Source organism: Siphateles boraxobius, unplaced genomic scaffold (assembly GCF_051911475.1).
Source record: "Siphateles boraxobius isolate OS27281-9 unplaced genomic scaffold, OSU_SipBor_1 68, whole genome shotgun sequence".
Taxonomy (NCBI): domain Eukaryota; kingdom Metazoa; phylum Chordata; class Actinopteri; order Cypriniformes; family Leuciscidae; genus Siphateles; species Siphateles boraxobius.
This window is the reverse complement of record NW_027509195.1, coordinates 7,130,021-7,148,909: the sequence shown is the minus strand read 5'-3', so window position 1 is coordinate 7,148,909 and position 18,889 is coordinate 7,130,021. Positions and strand designations below refer to the sequence as shown.

The 18,889-nt window shown below is 36.5% G+C and overlaps 1 protein-coding gene and 1 long non-coding RNA gene across 3 annotated transcripts in view; one reads left to right on the top strand and one right to left on the bottom strand.

Annotated features, from left to right (window-relative positions):
- The first annotated feature begins 5 nt into the window (after positions 1 to 5).
- LOC143722781 (uncharacterized) overlaps positions 6 to 18,889 on the top strand; it is a 71,257-nt gene continuing 52,373 nt past the window's right edge. Inside the window, exons 1-3 of one of the 2 annotated variants that reach the window (XR_013196996.1) lie at positions 6 to 388; positions 802 to 941; positions 3,531 to 3,633. This is a non-coding gene — a long non-coding RNA (uncharacterized LOC143722781). The remainder of the gene's footprint in view (positions 389 to 801; positions 942 to 3,530; positions 3,634 to 18,889) is intronic. The other variant, XR_013196995.1, reaches the window with a different exon arrangement.
- Positions 8,012 to 18,577, bottom strand: rnd1a (Rho family GTPase 1a). The gene is made up of 5 exons (XM_077214324.1): positions 18,242 to 18,577; positions 17,951 to 18,038; positions 11,853 to 11,962; positions 11,287 to 11,421; positions 8,012 to 11,204 (listed from the first exon to the last, which is right to left on the bottom strand). The coding sequence occupies exons 1-5, from the start codon at positions 18,359 to 18,361 to the stop codon at positions 10,959 to 10,961; spliced, it is 699 nt and encodes a 232-aa protein (XP_077070439.1). The 5' UTR covers positions 18,362 to 18,577; the 3' UTR covers positions 8,012 to 10,958.

Sequence of the window (18,889 nt, the reverse complement as noted above, 5' to 3'; positions counted from 1 at the left end):
AGCTACTGTTTTCTACTTGCTTTGCTGCCACCTCAAGGCTCGGATAACAGTGTTTTATTATGATTATATATCTTGATTCAAATCACTGATGGACTGGCACAGGCAGACAGAGGCCACCTGTAGCCTACGGTGTCCTGTCGTTAGGCTGGGATGAACTCCAGTAGGATAACCGTGTGGATGAATGTATGTATTATTAAAATTAAGCGAAGACTCGAGTTTAATAATTTTGAGAGTAAAGTTTTTTCTTGTAGAAAAAAGTTAGTTAACTAGTTACAAGGGAACAAACTGTGACAACGAAGACCTTGAGAAAAATGAGACATGTGATTTGTGGAGAACATAGAAAATTCATTTCAAGGCCTTATTGTTGTTGACAAATTATGGAAGAAGGGTGGATATATTGTTTAATTGTGTGTATTAAGGGCAATGAAATGCTACCTTTGAAATTAGCCTTTGCTAAATAGCGGAGTTGACTAACTTTACCCCCCAAAACTGCTATTAAATGTGTTCGAAATGAATAATATATAATTTTATATATATATACATAAATATGGCAGAATTTTCACGTAATCCATGTGTACTGCAGGACATTGTTAGCAGACAAAATAAATACAATAGTGAGAGTCTGAATTATGATTAAATAAATGTAAGAAGAAACGGCTATTCATTTATTATTTAATATGTATTGTAATACAATGGCTCACTTTTGAAAAAAACAAACAAACAAGTCTAGCTTTTTTACATCTCCATTCAGGATAAAACCATGAAAGACTAAAATGCTTTCCCCCTAACTTTTCCTTTCAGAATCTCTATCTTACAAGGACAGAAATTCCCTGAGTACTGGACACACTGCGACACACAGTCATCTGACTTAATGCATATTGATATTTCTGCAGCTAGAGCTTGATCCGATCTGCTGAGTCCACAGTCACCGCAGTAAACAGGTGAAGTGTAAATATAAATGTGTGGGTATGATTTTTCACTGTGCCGTCACCAGGAATATTATCCCAGCCCTTTTTCTGGTGCTAGTAAATGAAGGCATTCTGTGACGTAAAGAAAAAAACACTGTCTCAGGCCTCATGTATTGAAACATTTGGAATGTGTGTTTTTTAGATGTGTGGTGGTGGTGGTGGTAGTGGTGGTGGTGGTGGTGGTGGTGGTGGGGGGGGGGGGGGGGGCTTGTTTATCTTAATCTCTCAAAAACCTCTAAAGAAATGTAGTATTTTATGTGAGTAACTGAAGGTAAATCCTAATGGAGTGCGGCTCACAGGAACTCTTGTACAAGTAAGAGCTCTCACAGGGAGAGTGTCTGACTGAGACACTCTGGCCTAAGTGTTCCATATACATGTTAGTGGTTCTCAACTCCAGTCCTCGGGACCCACTGCTCTGCACATTTTGTATGTCTCTCTTATCTGACACACTCAGTTCAGATCAAGGAGTCCCTCCTAACGAGCTGCTGATCTGAATCAGGTGTGTTAAATAAGGAGACATAAAAAATGTGCAGAGCAGTGGGTCCCGAGGACTGGAGTTGAGAACCACTGCAGGATTTGACTTCCGTCAGCAAGTCGATATATTAATTACTACCGGCTTCCCGAGTGGTTCAACAGAGACATCCTCATGTAGCAACTGGTCAAAGCTATTTTAGGCATAATACTCTTCTCTGAACTAATGCCTTTCCTGTAGTCCTTCGCGGATCCATTTTCAGCACTTAAATAAATGTCTTCCTGTTCTTGAAGAATCTCCTAATAGCAGAGCATGTTGTCTTACTGAATGGGTTAAGCTGTCATAAACTTAAAACAGTAAAGCAATTATGAAACAAAATAAATTACAAAATATCCACTGCTATTCAAAAGGTTGGGTCAGTAAGATTATTATTATTTGAAAGAAATGAATACTTTTAAGCAAAGACACATTAAATTGATCAAAAAATGACTAAAGACTTTAACAATGTTGCAGAAGATTTTTTATTTCAAATGAATGTTGTTATTTTTAATGTTCCATTCATCAGAGAATCCTGAAAAAAATATATCAATATCAAGCAGCACAACAGTTTTCAACATAGATAATAATAATACATGTTTCTTAAGCATCAAATCAGCATATTAGAATGATTTCTGGAGGATCATGTGACATTGAAGACTGGAGTAATGATGCTGAAAATACAGATTTGCATCACAGGAATAAATTATATTTTAAAATATATTCAGATAGAAAACAGTTATTTTAAATTTTAATAATATTTTACAATATTACAGTTTTTTTAAAAATAATTTTTAAAATAAATAAATAAATAAATGCAGCTTTGGTGAGCATAAGAGACTTTCAAAAATTAAGAAAATTATACCGACTCACATTTTTTAACAGTAGTGTAAAAAGTAACCATGTAATTAATAACTTGTATAATAATTTATTAAATGCAACAACTTGCCCTGACATGAAATTTATTTATATAAAAAATATGCTTGTCCCGAGAGTTCAAGATTTCAGTTAAAATCTCCCTTCATTTTATGGTTGACTCTCACCTCATTATATTCTAATGTGTTTTTTTTAATGCTCACAGGTTTAGCTATAGCAAAGATATAATGACTTTAGAAGTTTGGAGAACATAATTCACAAAATGATTCTAATTTAAGAAAGTATGGAGCACAGTGCACAACCACATCAAATATTCTACTAGAGAAAACACACATTTGTGCATTGGTATTTTGACTCAAAACCTAGTTACTGACACAGTCCTTGTGATAACTAGCCCCATTCTCCCCTATATTACTGAAATCGCAGCTTGCAAACCTCTTTTCAGTGTTTGTTTGGCACAGAGATAAAGAGAATGAGGTTGGAACCACCTTGTTTACTTGATCAGCTTTGACAGAAATAGACTGTAATGTTTGTCCTACAACAATAGCTGTTGTAGCGGGGCAGGATGAGGGGCTGGTGGTGAAGCATGAGAGGGGAGAGAGAGGGTTATCTGGGCGACCGGGTAAAGCATGTCAGGGCTTCAACTACGGAACTCCACCGACATGCGAGTCTGTATTGTTCAGCTCTGTGTGTGGGTGGAAGTGACTTTTCCCTCAGTGGAAAATCTCAAAGCTGGGCTTCCCTTTATGAGCCCTTCCTTCTGAGGAAGAAAGAGAACTTCCTTCAAAACAGGTGCAGACTGGTTGTGCTCTGACACACTTATGATTTAAGGAGGATGCCTGCCGTTTGAGTTTTTAGTTACAGGTAACATCAATTACTAATGGTACATCACCCAGCAAAAGCTATCTAGGAGTATTATAATACACAGTCTGGATCATCATTTGTCTGTATTTAATTCAAATGAATTACAAACGTGGTCATCGCACGAAAAGGGTTGCGTGGATACGGTTTCGATCACTGATAAATGCAGGGCACAGGTGTTAATTAAAATTGACCGTTTTAGCTGGCCTGATAAGCACCTGTTTGCCGCTTTTATCTTCACACAGAGAATATACGCGTGCTCAAAAGAGAGCTGAATCTGTTAAATTTTTCATTTTGTGCAATTTTTTTTCTTTCAGGCCGTTGGAAAGTAAGTCTGTGTGTGCCATACATATGCTCTTACACACAGACACTCATACACTAAGACTTCGCAGCTGTTGCTATGACTACATTCTTTCTGCGGTAAATGTGTTGTCTGACACTGTAAAGTCAAAGAGAATACTCATGTTTTCATATCTACTCCTGTCTTTTCTTTCTCTCTCACATACTTGCTCCTCTCAAGGTTGTGGTAATTTTGGTTATGGCTTTGTGTGACCTTGAGACTCTTAAACAGCATCCTACAATACCGATCTTTCTGGATGTGTGTGTGTTGTGAACAGTCTACTCTACACATAACTAGCAGTTATGCTTTGAATATCTTGATGAATTGTGAATATATTTATGAATTTTTCTTTAGTCCATGGGTCTTCAACCTTTTGGATACCTTGGTGGATATAAGTGTTTATAGTACCGTGTATTCACATACTTTATGATGCTAAGGTTGCAAAGCTATTAAAAATTGTTTTGTTTTTGTACAGTCGTATACTTTTTTATTTATTTTATTTTTTACTATTTTATTTTTTACTAAATATATTTAAATATGGGAGAGACAATTAAGTTGGCTTTGAAAAAGAAATATATATATATATATATATATATATATAAATTTAAATTAAGTGTGTGTACATATTTACATAATAATGTCTAATAATGTTTTATTTAAATATATTATATTAAAATAAAATATTTAAATAATTAGTTATAATAATTTAAATACTTTTAACAGCAATTTTTAAGTTAATTCAATTTAATGTAAATATATTATTATATTAAATATATTAACAATATGAAAAACTTTTTAACATTTTTGTTTCTTTGCATTTTATTTTTATAATGAGTTTTTGTCAGACCCCCTGCAGTGCCACCTCGGACCCCCTGTTGTAGACCCCTGCTTCAGTCTGACGCAACTCCAAGTTCTCTATAATCTATAACTTTGAAATCTTTAGTGCTCATGCTGTTAATGATAAGCTATAAAAGCAGTTTTCTTAAAATATACTGTATCTTCATTCATCGGTTCATTGTCTGGCATATTGTTGCTGTGACTTGATTAATAACGCATTATACACATGGTCATAAGCAATCAGGCTTCATTGTTGTATATGATTGTTTGCTTCCTGTTATTACAAGAAAAATATTGTATCATGGAAGTACAAATGAAGACACTTTTTCTTTTTTCTTTATGTAAGAAAAAAAGTTAACAATATTTTCATTATCTTGCAGCATATTCAGGCATTTCGGGAAGTTGACCCATCCTGCTGTGATTATGGGCACTACTGCATGTGTAATGCACCCTGACCTAATTAGTTATTTACAGTTTCACGCATAACTGGACTCCATATGTTCAAATTTGTCCTGAATAAACATAAATCTCTTTTTTAGTACGATATCCAGACTAAAACATACAGTACATGCAACTTGATGTTCTTAAAACAGCTTTAGCATACCATATCATATTAGTTAACTTGTAAATTTATATTGTTTGTTTACAGAGGCACGGGTCATTCGAAATCAAGCACCTGAGCCCGAGCTTAGGACGTACAGGCAGTTTGTAGCCCTCAAAATAGGTCAGAATTTTTTTACCCTAAAAACATGTATTTCTGCCTATATTTTTAGCTGTAACCAGCAAAAAACCTGTGCTGTTTTAAACCAGACACACATGGCCATCCCTGGCCTGTCCAAACACAACCCACACCTTCTTACTTCTTTATGGACCCGAGACCCAGATGCCATAAAAGCACGGTTGGCTAATTAAACAGCCAAATATGCTCATCCATTATCAACATACCTTAGGGGTTCACCGTGACAAGCTGTACATATGTGTAAGAGTGAGTGATAGTGGGGGTTGGGCATACCTCATGGGTTGCCTTGGGGACTCCCTTGGGAAGAAAAGGCCTGGCAGTAAGAGAGGGATGCTTGTATGAGGGAACGTGTGTGCGGTTATTTTTTTCTGTTACCAACACAGCAGAAATCAGCTGTGCAAGAGACTTGCAACACTACAGTATTAAAATCTCTCATTTACTCACACTCATGTTGCTGCAAATCTGTATGACTTATTTCCTTTGGTGGAACACAAAGAAAGATATTTTGAAAAATGTGTAAAAGTCAGTATCTTATATTGTTTTGGACCTTATTTACTTTCATTGTTTGGACAAAAACAGGTCTTCAAATGGCATTTAAAAAAAAAATCATTTTAAGCAGGGTTTTCCAAACTGGGGCTTGGAAGGGAATTGTAGGAGGTTTGTGTGTTGATGAAATGTTAAATAAAAGAAAAGAAAAAAACAGTCACTAAAAAGATGAGGTGCTTTATGTTTACCTGCATATGATGTGACCATTAACCATTGACATGGAAAATTATGAAAATACAAAAAATATAAGTGATTATTACCCCTCAGGTGATGGTAGTGGTATTCTAAATGTAAAAATTAGCACGTACCATTAATTATTATATCTCTCCAATATTGTCCAATGACCAATATGCTGCCCATAGTATAATGCGTCTCTGAAAGGGTATGCTAGTAATATAAATCAGAAATGTATGATGATGTGAGTTGAGAGGATTCACATTGTTTATGTTAATATCTGAATAAATTTAATATGCTGATTATGTACATTCATTTCTCCTAAGACAACAAGGCCTGGAGTTGTGTGTGTGTGTGTGTGTGTCTGAGACATGCTTTCTGCTCCAGTGAACAGACAGTCACCCTGACTGACTCAACAAGGGTTGACTGAGCTTGTTGCATTTAAACAGCTCTAAAAGTACCTTAAAACAATGTTCCTCTGATAATATGACTGTGAGAAGGGAAATAACACAAAAACGCCACATTTGAAGGTCTAAATGCATACCGAACACATTCTCCTGTCATTATGATCCCACGTTGTTGCAGCGGTTCTAGACGATATATGGCATTGTTAGCGCTGGAGTCACGGTGGCTGGTTTGATGGCTGCGCACGTGTGTGTGTGTGTGTGTGTGTGTGTGTGAATGTCTCTATATGGTAGACTGCAGCTCATCAGTAATTGGAGAAAATAAGTCTCCCCCCATCATTTCATTCCCTCCTTCACTGATTTTTCCCCAGTTTCTCTCGCTAGGTCTCTGCCTGATAGATGTGAGTCATTGGTAATGAGCCGGCATTCTGTCATTCCCTTACTTTCCACCCAAACAGCCCATTCTCTCTCTTCTCTCTAAAGCTCTGGGGTGTAGAAGACTTCAAGCAGCTGGAAGCGGCAGCTCTTTCCATAAGCATTCCCTTCCTGATGCTGTATTTTTCCTTTATAGCTTTCTTCCTAAGATCATGCTTAACAGACTCTGCTGTTTTATTCAGGTTATATTCTAGATGATGAATGAAATAGCCTTTGAAAGTCATGCCTTTAAGCTGTGGCTGGTCAAGGTTGTCTGGATCTAAAGTATTAAATGTAAGAGCTGAACATCGTGTGTTATACTAGCACTCTGTCCATCAATAGTTCGGCTTTGTCATTGAATAAATTACGTTTTAAAATGTTTCCTTCAAGTAGTAGTCTCCTCAGAAAATTTGATGAGAAAAAAAAAAATCGATAGCACTAAAATAAAACAATGTCAATATTACGAAACATGGCGTTAATAGACCCCCTAATTCGTGCTGTGGGTTTGATGGGGTAGGTTTTTTAATTTTTTGACAGTGTAAGTAATGTTAATTTATTTATTATTTAACCTGGAAAATATGTCAGAAAACCACCGCGTCACTGTTTAAAATATATGAAAAATAGAAAGCCGTTTCCTTAACATTGTTTCACAATATTACTGTTTTTACTGAATTTTTTATCAAATAAATGCAGCCTTGGTGAGCACGAGACTTTCAAAAACATAAAAAGTAGTGTATGTCACTGACTGAGGAATATGGTTTACTTAGCTAAAGCTATTTTTACCTAACTATATCGGCATATATTCCAGACAGAGCCTTGTCTGCTTGTTGATTGAGAGTGTGGAGCACTCACTGAAGTTCTGTTAGATGTGAAGATGCACACACTTCATTATTTAGTATTACGCTGTTTCATTGCTATTCCTGCAGAACCACATGACTTGCTCCTGGATTTTCTTAGACCTGTTGGCCTAGTTTTGAGTGTTGTGTGAATAAATGGCTAATTTAAGAGTCTGTCATATAAGGATGGTTGTCTGTTTTGAAATCTCTCCTCTAATATTTAGGACATAGGGTTTCCACACTTTTTTGAATGAATTGCCATGACTTCCAGTTTTTTTAATAATTGCTAAATTTATATTTATTTATTATTATAGAGACTACTGCTGCCAAACATTTTTATTTGCATGTTAAAAACATGTTATTTAGACATGTTAAACTTCTCAAATTTTATAATGCCACTGGATCTGCAAGTCTTAACCTATGTAAAAAGGTCAGGAAGATGCAAAATATCTTTAGATGAAGGGTTTTGTCTCAATGAATGTTGAAAAAAAGGGAACATGCGTGCAACTTACTGACCAAATCCAGGTTTTAATTAATTTAAGAGTGACACATGACACCAAAGACAAGGGAAAATAACCAATAAACATATTCAATATAAAATAGATTGTCTGAAACTAAAGAATAAAACAGAACCAGCAATAATCAAACATTAATAAGTTACACATTACACACAATCATGTCTGTTTTGAAATTGTTTGCTTCACAGACATCATTTAGGCTAATGGGCTGTACAAAACTGATAACAAAAGGAAGATTGTGGAGTTTCACCACTTCAAACATATAACATATAAGAATGCTACTAAATCAGACAACAGTAACAAATTCATATCAAGATTATGGTCTGCATGTTGACTGACTCATAAACTATAGCCATGAAAAAGCCATTTGTTATGCTACAGTGAGAAAACTTGCCCTTATTTTCACTTTGTTTACAACCGCTTTCTCTCTCAACTTCTCTTGAGTGGTTTTTCTGACATGTAGTCCAGCTTATCTGGCTTGTCTGTTCCTAAGCAACGGCGATCACCGATCGGTATAGCATGAAGTGATGCAGGTCGATGTTTGACTCCTAAAGTTCCTTTCAGATTAGAATGATATATTCATGTAGTTCTGAAGTGCAGTTAAGGCAAGACCATTTTTTATGCACTGTATTTTCACTCATTCTTCAGATAGAGACATTTTGGGTTGATATTAATTAAAAAAAGTAATTTAGTAATTTAAAAACGTAATTTTTGAGACCAAATTTCTGCTTAATGACCTATTAGACCCACAAAACAAAATGCTCAATAATGTGACGTGTAATTTTGATGTGATGTTTTGATTTTCAAGGCCAGCGAGAGCTTTTATCGAGATCACGAAATGTTTCAGGCAATGTCAACTGATAATAACTAGACAAGCCGCCGAGAAAATCAGCTAAGTTCAATGAATGAGGAAAACTAAGTCATCGAACATACACAACCATTCACAAGTTTGGGTTCTGTTAAGTTTTTGTCTCTTATGCTCACCAAGGTTGCATTTATTTGATCAAAAATATTATTACAATTAAAAATCCAGTCTTCAGTGTCACATGATCCTAAGTTGCTGATTTGATGCTTTAGAAACATTTATTGTTATTATCAATGCTGAAGACTATTTTTGTGGGAACTATGATTGGGTTTTCCAGGATTCTTTGATGATTATAAAGTTCAAAAGAACTGCATTTATTTGAAATAGAAATCTTTTGTAACTTTACTGTCTTCACTGTCATTTTTGATCTATTGAATGCATCCTTGGTGAATAAAAATATTGATTTCTTTAAAAAACAACAACTCTTAAGGTCAATTCACATGATGCTGACAGTCGGGTTTTGTTGATGAGTGTGTTACCCTTGTTGCCATCTGTCGACATTGGTCTGCTCTGGCTTTCGCCAATTGAAAGTTTTTAATCTGTGTTTGTTTGGTCTTGGAATGTCTGAGAATTGACATACTTGGCCTTTGCTGACCCCCAATTTTTAAACGGTAGTGTATGTTATTCCCTTAAACCGTTTCTTTGATCATTTTAAATTTGATGAACTACTTGAGTAGGACCACTGATTCTGAGGTCAGACTTCTCATTTCATTACTATTTGGTCATTTATAAGCCCTAAGTGAGGATTTAGTTGTTTTATGATTAAGCATTACACAACCAGGGGCTGTGGGATTTAAGTCAGAGATTACCAGAATGAGGTTTACAATGAGAGGAGAGTCCTCTGTGACAGTGATCCAACCGAATACATTAGAATACATTGCTGAAATTACAATGCAATCTAATGCCCAACCCAGAGAATAACCAGTAGCTTCACCACATAACTTTTTACAGGCCTGTTATTGAGAATTAGGTGTTGGGGTAATTTTAAGATTACTTTAGAAGAAAAGTTAACTGGCGCGTTCAAATTTTCCTCTTTATCATGCAACATTGATCAGTTTTGATGGACAGCAAAGTCCTTTATTTAATCCCCCATGACCTTCCCAGTCCATCTCTAAAATTACTTCAGCGAAAGATTTTGTTTTCTAGAAAAGAATGCCTGGAACATCTGGAAGGGATCTTTGTGGCAATAACTCCTGCTCTATAGATAGAAATGGCCTGGGCAATGTTGGGTTTCTCCTCATTGACTGAGATTTATGACCCATTCTCTAGGGGCAGAAGGAGCATGAAGGACTACAGTAGGGATGAGAGAGAGAGTGAAAGAGTGTGTCACCATGTCCAATACATCTGGATTGTACAAATGTGATTGGATGCTTGCTTCATCTAGCAGATTTATAACACTGTCCTCCTTTTTCAGGAGGACATAAAATCTTGTTTGGCTCCTCCCACGTTTGCGTGACTTCTAACAGGATAGAGTGATATTTTGTTTCTTCGTAGATCAGTGCCAGAGACTTCGGCAAGTACAAGCAATGCATAATTCTGTTTTGAAACAGCAACTAATGCCAACCTGTATTGAATCATCCTCTCACTTTCCAATCAACAATCACATCCATATTCACTAAAGTGCGTACTGTGTAACAGAATCTCATCCTCTTCCCTTAAATATTAAATTACGTTCACAGCTCAACCCGCATTCCCATACATGTATGCACACCAACAAATAAGACTACCCACAAAAATATTCAACAGTGTGCAATATACTCTGCATTTCCTCCTTCGTCTGATTGATTGATCATTAATACAAAATGCACTTCATGTAAAGGGAAATCGATCGATACTTTAGCATTAGGATGTGTAACAGGCAAAAACCTTGAACAATTGCAGCAGCTCTTTGTCGTAGGGATGAGTGTGTTTGCAGGTGGGGTGTCAGAATGGAAGAAGAACAACATAAGTGTAGAGAGAGGGAGGGGTCATGAAACGTCATGACCTCCCCTTCTCTCAAACCCCTCCAACCAACCCTCGTGAAGAGCAAAAATGCGTTTCTTTTTCTGGAGCTGGGGCGGTGCGCGTGGGCCTCACATGATGGCACAGCTCTTGGTTCTCTCCTTGCTGAAGGAGGAGGTCAGGAGCTCTGCCCTGCTGGGCAGGTGAAGGAGGCGTTTGGAGAGCCGGCGGGTGGGGCTTTGCTTTATGGGGGGCTGCAGTTTGTTGAGGCACGTGAGCGCCGCTGAGCGGAACACGCTGTGGATGCTCTTCTCTGATGTGAACGCAGAGCACTCCAGGTACACCTCCGCTCCTACCTGCTTCGCCAACAGGGTGCCCTACATACAGACAGAAAGCAGTCAGAGATGGAAAAAGAGAGGCGAGGAGTCTAGTTTACAAGGGAGGGTTCAATTGACTGACCTGCTCATGGGAGATGGGTGTCAGTCTCTGATTGGACAGCTCCATCAGTGTGCAAACGTCTGTACGCAGGTCTGTCTTGCAGCCGACTAGGATTATTCGAGTACTGGGGCAGAAATCCATGATTTCGGCTTTCCACTGCAGGGAGAGAACTGTTAATATACTGCAAAATCATATTCTTGATGAGTTTTTTTTTCTTTTCTTGAAAAGCAACACTATGTACAAAGTAGTTCTGTTGTAGTAGTTGACAAAAAAGATGTTGTCATTTTGTTGGATGAACTATCCCTTTAAGTTGTGTTTTGATAGATTTAATCTTTAAAATAAGTGCATGTTGTTTCACGGATTTTCTTCTCCTTTTGTTAAACATGTTTATACTTAAAAAGGTGAAAAAAAATCTGGCAGTGCAATGAGACAAAATAAAAAAAAATTCTGAAAGGTCTTAATATTTTATGCAATGTTTCTTCTTAAATAAATTAACCTTATTTTAAGGATTTTTAGACATTTTAACTGTAAAAAAAAGTAACAAAATAGAATATTTTAAATTTAAGAAGTCATAAAATGTACTTCACCTTTTTCAGAGAGCTTTCGACGGTGTCAGGGCGACTTATATCGTAGCAGAGCAGAACCGCATCTGCATCACTGTAGCAGAGAGGCCTGACATTATCATAATATGGTGAACCTGCAGGAGCAACCACACAACAAACTTCAGTAATGGAAAATTAGCATCAAATAACATTGAGAAAGAAGCAAATGCAACTATTATGGAATATCAGATGTTATGGAGGGGATCTGGCGGTCATAATAATGTAAATAGCAATCATATGGGAGGTCTTGTAATAGGTGTGTGTGGGCGAATCTCGGAGATTCCTTTATTGACAAAATGAGTTGCCGAGGAGGTCTTGTCCCCCACACACAGCAAACCTCATCTCATTTCATAGAACTACGGCAACGGAATTAAAGCATGCACACAGAAACACTGCCCTACTGTAGCTCCATTCGATAGCAAATAAAGCAAGTCCATTAAAGACACATTTCACCCAATATTTATGTTAATGTGCTTTTTAGAGTATGGACTCTCAGCTCAGATGTTGCGTGTTGTGTGAGCCTCTCTGGATCACTTACTACTTCTTTATTATGTAGACAGTGACTCACCCTACTAGGTTTAGACAGAGTATATGGCTTACCAGCAGAAAGAGAAGAGAGATATGACTAGACAAAACAATGAATCTACATGCAAACCTATCACAATCTATGCACTCAACTAGACTATACAGCTCTCAACAGTAAGTTCGTTGTAGCGAATTAATTCCAGTTTAACTGCTTTAAATGTCACCATGGTCAAATTAATTAGTTTGCAAACAGAGATGAGGTTTGTTTCAACTGAAGTATCAGTAAAAATAGGTTGAAAATCATATCACCGGTTACCATGTACCATCTTTTTCCAGTAAAAGACTATTGATGAATTTGTCACTATTAATTATATTATTTTATTAATTGATAATATTTATAGATTTAAAATCAATTATTATACATTTCTGTAAAGAAAAGTTATTTAATGAAATTTTTTTTTCATTTACAGCTATTATTGTAAATAATATATTATGCTTTTCATTTTAATTAATTTATATATTTAAAACCAATTACATATTTTTTTTATATCTTATTTTGGTTACACATTAATTCGATAGTCACTTTACAAAGTGTTTACCTTATTTTTTATAAGTTGAAAAATTATGAATTTACGACTATCACTATAAATTGTATTATAGTTTAATTATACTTTGAAATAGCTAATTAACTTAACATATAATTGGTTTTAAATATATAAATATCTGTCTGTAAATAATTGTTTTATTCATGAGTCATGGATCTATTCAGACATAAACCTCAATGGTGAGACATCTTCCTGTATCTGTTTTAGGAGGCAATTGCTCTTTACAGCTAACTGTTTGAAAAACAAATTAAAACACTGTATATTCCTCTTGAATCAAATTTCCGATGATAAGAGCTACAGAAGTGGCCCACACCAGACCGGAGAGCAGCCTCTCATGCCCATCACCTCTTTGATCTGGAGAGTGTGTGAAGAGATGCCTGAAGCAGCGAGAGCCAGATGAGCAAATTCAATTAAAGCTTCTGTAATTAGTCGTGATTAGAGTGTGTTTGTGCATGTATGCTGATGAGTGTTTGCGTGTGGGTGCACGAGCATCTACCGCTCTGCCAATGTTCCTCCTGTGCGTCGCCACCTAACGAGTCTGTGCACAATTAACAAAGCCTAACTGGCGTAATGAGGGAATAGATGGGGGCTGTTTGATTGTCTTCTCAAGCTCTGATCTTGTATGCAAGATTCTGAGTCAGTTGTTGTGCATTATAAAATGTATGTTTCTCCACAGTTACTCTTTTCTCTTCTGATCTGGATTCAGTGTCTGGGGTTACACTAAAAATATGGCTTTTTGATTTTACTAAAAAAAAAAATAAGGCAAGTGGTTACACTAAATTAATTTATCTTCATTTTAAACACTTTTAGTTGAACTTAAATCAATTTTTTTTTAGTTATTTCAGTTATAATACATTGAGTAGTTTCCAATATATTCAGTCTGCGATTGAATGTCAAATACAAACAAGTCTTTTCCATTTACTCAGTTATATTGTACAATTGAAAGACTGTCTGTAACTAGCACAGCACAAGTAGAAAGATACTTGTTATTGCACTGACATTAGTAAAGCTATTGCTCATTGGACATAACATCAAGCATCAATAGGCCCGTTTCCATTAACCGATGTTATGCGACTAAAACCTAATTTTTTCCTCTCGCGATAAGTCATTCCAAAAATCATGGCAGCGGACCTTGGATAGGTTTATGTATATCCCAGCCACTGCACTGGCCATTTTTATCAATCGAAGGAGACGTATATGTGTTATCCAATCATTAATGGCAAGGAAAGACCCATACTTGAGAGCGGCAATTATGAGGAGTTTCTGGGTGTTTCTCCCTCATATCTGCTTCGAGGTCTTGATTGTGGCATTTCTTTGAGGTTTAGAATCCAGCATTCCTGTAATTCTTTTGTCTTTTATGAATTTAATAAAGAACTCTGTCTCGCATTCTGTCCAAACATACAGCGTCTTCTACGTCAGATGACCTGTAAATGCGCAAAAACTGTTTCCATTGCAGTTTAGCGAAACATTATTTTTCGAATTGGCTAAAATCAGTCTCATGCGAGCGTAAAAACTTTTTTCCGATAAATGGGAGTTTTTGTGAAATTGTCGTGTTTCCATTGGGCGTATTTTCAATTCGCAATTTCAATTTGCGCAATTTGAAGGGTAATGGAAATGCAGCTATAGTCTCTGTACATGCAGCCGTCCACAAGCTAACCAGAGGCTCTACTCTTCAGCACAATGGTAACCATAAAACCTCTTTTAAATGTGAAACATAACTAAACATTAAACACTCACAGGTCTTTCCCTTCACTCAAAAACACATTAAATAACACTTAATATTTACTCTCCTGATCCAGCCATATGCAAAGCATGCTGGGAACTAAAAATCCTCTGCCCATTTTCAGTTAATGCAACAAATATCATTCATGTAATCCCCGAGCTTCGTTTACAGTCTGAGGGAGATGCACGCTGGAAACAAAACAATCTTCACAAACATGTCTAAGGATTTCCACACAGAGGAAGACTTGCATTTTTTTGCCCAGCCATATTTATTTGAACCCGAATACACGGACGCACCAGATACACGTCAGCAGCGTCTTACGTCAGCAGCGTCACTGCGGACTCGTGAACGTGGATCCCCAACAGAACCGGAAGACAATACAATGCTGAATAAAGTCGTAGTTTTTGTTATTTTTGGACCAAAATGTATTTCCGATGCTTCAAAACATTCTAACTAACCCACTGATGTCACATGGACTACTTTGATGATGTCTTTATTTCCTTTCTGGACAAGGACAGTATACCGTTCATACATTTTCAATGGAGGGACATAAAGCTCTCGGACTAAATCTAAAATACCTAAACTGTGTTCTGAAGATGAACGGAGGTCTTACGGGCTTGGAACGACATGAGGGTGAGTCATTAATGACATCATTTTCATTTTTGGGTGAACTAACCCTTTAAGTAGATTAACCACAATGAAATTAAGTTAGGACAAAATGTATAGCAACTGTGTTGCTTTAGCTCATTTTAATGAAGTCATTTGAACAAGCAGCAAAAAAAAAAAAATTATATATATATACAGTATATATATCTTCAGTGTAGTTTGTATGACAGTTTTTTCAGTATTGTTTCACTGTTCCAGGTCATTATGACTGGGAAATTCCATCTGAGTGTTTTTAACATTAACATAATAAGATGAAATGTATAGCAGGAAATAACTTGAGACAGGAAGTCCTACTTGCCTTGCACAACTCTCTCTCTCACTCTCATTCATATATATATATATATATATATATATATATAATATCTAGTAGTATTAATGACAACAACAATTAAATGATTTATATATAAGTATATAAATATATAATGTTTATTATCAAAGTACCACAAATAATAATAATAAACTATTATTTACATTTTAATAATGGATATTGTTTTATTATTGTTTTATTTTAAAAAGCTAAATTTAAACAACAATTATTAATTAGTTCTGTATATAACAATAATTTGTATTTTATCAGCTGCTAAGTCCGTCTATTTCTAATGTGAACAAATTAAAACATTCGTACCAATTTTGAAACAAAAGCTGAAATATTCTATTTTGCTAGCAAAATGTCCCAGTTGCCACAGGTGAAAAAATAGCAAACAACAAAATTAAAGAGAAAAAAAACAAATAATCTCACTAATCAGGCACCTATTATAGAAAAGCAATATCCCATCCACTCATCCTAAAAGTAGGCACTCAGTCAAGCAGTCAGCCATGACAATTAACAGATTCAGATCCATCAGGCATCACTGACTGATACACAACATGCCACGCAACATGACCCTAAAGAACTCCGCTTTTCACTTGGCATGCAATATGACAGCATGGGATTAAAAAATATTAACCCTATACACTTGCAAATATTAATCTCAGTTGAAATATCAGTTTGAAAATAAGGACATTTGGGAAGGACATGACACATCCATCCAAAACAATATCCAGTGATACTTGAGCAGATAGTAGAATAGAAAGATAATGATATATGAAGTAAAGATGGGACTAAAGAGAACTTTGGAGCCAGATAGACGGTTGGGTACACAATTGGTATGATAACAGTAATATTAATTTTGAGGGAAGAAACCTAAATCCTATTTAAAGAGAGTTCACTAGTACCCCCCCCCCCCCCCACCCCACCCACCCACAAAAAAAAGACTAATTCACACCCATAATGTTGTTTTGGACCCCAATGACTTTCATTTTTTTTTTTTTTTTAACCATATGACGGTGAGTAAATGATGACAGTTTTCTTTTTGAGGGGAACTATCTCTTTAATAGAGATCTTTTTTCACTTAATGCTCTGTGAATCCAAACATAGACTAAAGAAATTAGACTATCAGAAGCGCATTCCTTGTCTTTTTACTAGATAAGAGCTATATCAGTCATTGAACCACAGCTTTCTACTACTAGCCTAATCTTAATAAAATACACAGGCACAGATTACACTTAATCAGATACACAGGCAGACACACAGACTAAACATTCCCTGACCAAATACCTTGATACTATATTGAATCACAGGCACTGATCTCTGTAATCCACTTCAGGCTTCCCATGTCACAGTGAGACATTCCAAAACATGACAAAACACCCTGTGCAGTCCTATACACAGCCCTGGTTATTTTAATAACCAATCAGAGATCTTGTCTGATCCAGAGGCAGACAGAAGGTGAAGACATCACACTGCAGCGTCTGACGCCTGAGGACAGGTCTCAGGTGTTGCAGATGCCAGATCCTCGCGCACTTACTGCAGCTTCACATATGTCTGCTTGCATTCCCTGACTCAGGGCTCAGGTGCTGATGGTGTGTCTTTCCTGTAACGTCTGACTGACCTACTAGCCCAATAACAGTCAACACAACAGCCGAGAAAGCACACAAACAAATGCATGTGGATGATTTACAGAAAGTCATTTTGTAAAGTGAAAGTTTGTTATTGTAATGCTATCCAGCAAAACAGTAAAATAAAATACAAATCTATTCTAAATTTATATAAACAAGCATTTTGTCTAACAGGATAAAGAAGTTAATAATGCAACATATGATGCCTTGAATTATCACTGAACAAAACAAGTTCAATTTATAGTCAATCAGGGACTCGGGTTACACTATTTTCTTCCATTTCACAGTGAATCGGTTTATGATTGTTTTATTCATTTTAATCTTGTCCAGACAGTGAATGTAAATGGGGTCCAAATCAACACTGACATTTTTTTCCTTGTATTTCTTGTATTCGTTTTTCAGATTAGCATATCTTGTGTTCCACTGAGGGTTTGGAACGAGTAAATTATAAGATTTATCAATTTAAGGTCCATTTAATGATATTTCTCAAAAGCGCTGTCTCGTGTCTAAAACTTTATTAATTAGCAAAAATGACTGAGTGCACATGTGTTCATCAGTTTAAATGCTCTGTTATGCACACCAGCATCGCCACTGTACAGTTGCTATAGTCGGTCTTTCTCTCTCACCTGACGTGTCCCATAAACTCAGCTCCACGCGCTGCTCCTCTAAATCCAGTCCAGCTGTGTAATTCTCGAACACTGTTGGGACGTAAGTCTGTGTGGTAGGGAACGAAATAAAACGTTACATAATTACTTAATCGTCAACACGTGCACAGCACACAACTCACATGAGAAAGATGCATGGAATATCACCTTAAAGAATGGACATCCAGGATAAGCGTAGCTAATATATTTCGCAGTATATTGTTGAATTATGTCATAAGCAAGCAGGGATACATGAGAGAGAGAAGGACATACCTCAGGATAACAGTCTTTGGCCAAGACTTGCAACATTGCAGTTTTCCCGCACTGCACGTCTCCTACTAAAACCAGTTTACAACGCATTACCAAAGGCTGACTGATTCTTCTTTCCTTCATTGTAAATAAGACGGTCCTGTGCGCGATGGCTCTCTCGTATGACGGCCCTGGTCAGTTTGTTCAGACCGCATTGGGGTTTGGACTAAATCACCACGAAAGAGAGAAATACGGCACTGCGGCAATTTATACAGCTCTGTTATCCAATCAGCGACGCGCTCTCCTGCTCGCGCTCGAGTTCCACTGCCCCCGAAAGGCGCCCACCCAGCTGGAGTCTGCACATTGATTTAGCCGAGATACTTACTTCTAGCAACACAAATATGAAAAGGGAGGGTTTTAAGAAAGTTTCACAGGGAAACCGCGAAAACGACATAATAGACGTGAGATAAAATAAAAGTTGAGAAAATATCTTTAAAAGAGAGTGGTAAAATAATGTCGAACAGAACTAACGTTACTTGTTCTACATTCAGCATGGGCCTATCTTAATGTAATCGCTACTATAAATACAAAGTGCTCCTCAAAATAATTAGGGTCTATGCATGTAGCTCATTAAAAATAGCCTAATATTGTGTAATAGCCTATTAGGCCAAT

What these genes read in the sequence shown, in the direction of transcription:
- rnd1a (XM_077214324.1), bottom strand. Translation starts at nt 18,361, where the DNA reads ATGAAGGAAAGAAGAATCAGTCAGCCTTTGGTAATGCGTTGTAAACTG. An exon ending in TCGAAAGCTCTCTGAAAAAG is followed by an intron (nt 11,422 to 11,852) that starts GTGAAGTACATT and finishes CTCTCCCTGCAG; the next exon opens with TGGAAAGCCGAAATCATGGA. An exon ending in CACCCATCTCCCATGAGCAG is followed by an intron (nt 11,205 to 11,286) that starts GTCAGTCAATTG and finishes GTCTGTATGTAG; the next exon opens with GGCACCCTGTTGGCGAAGCA.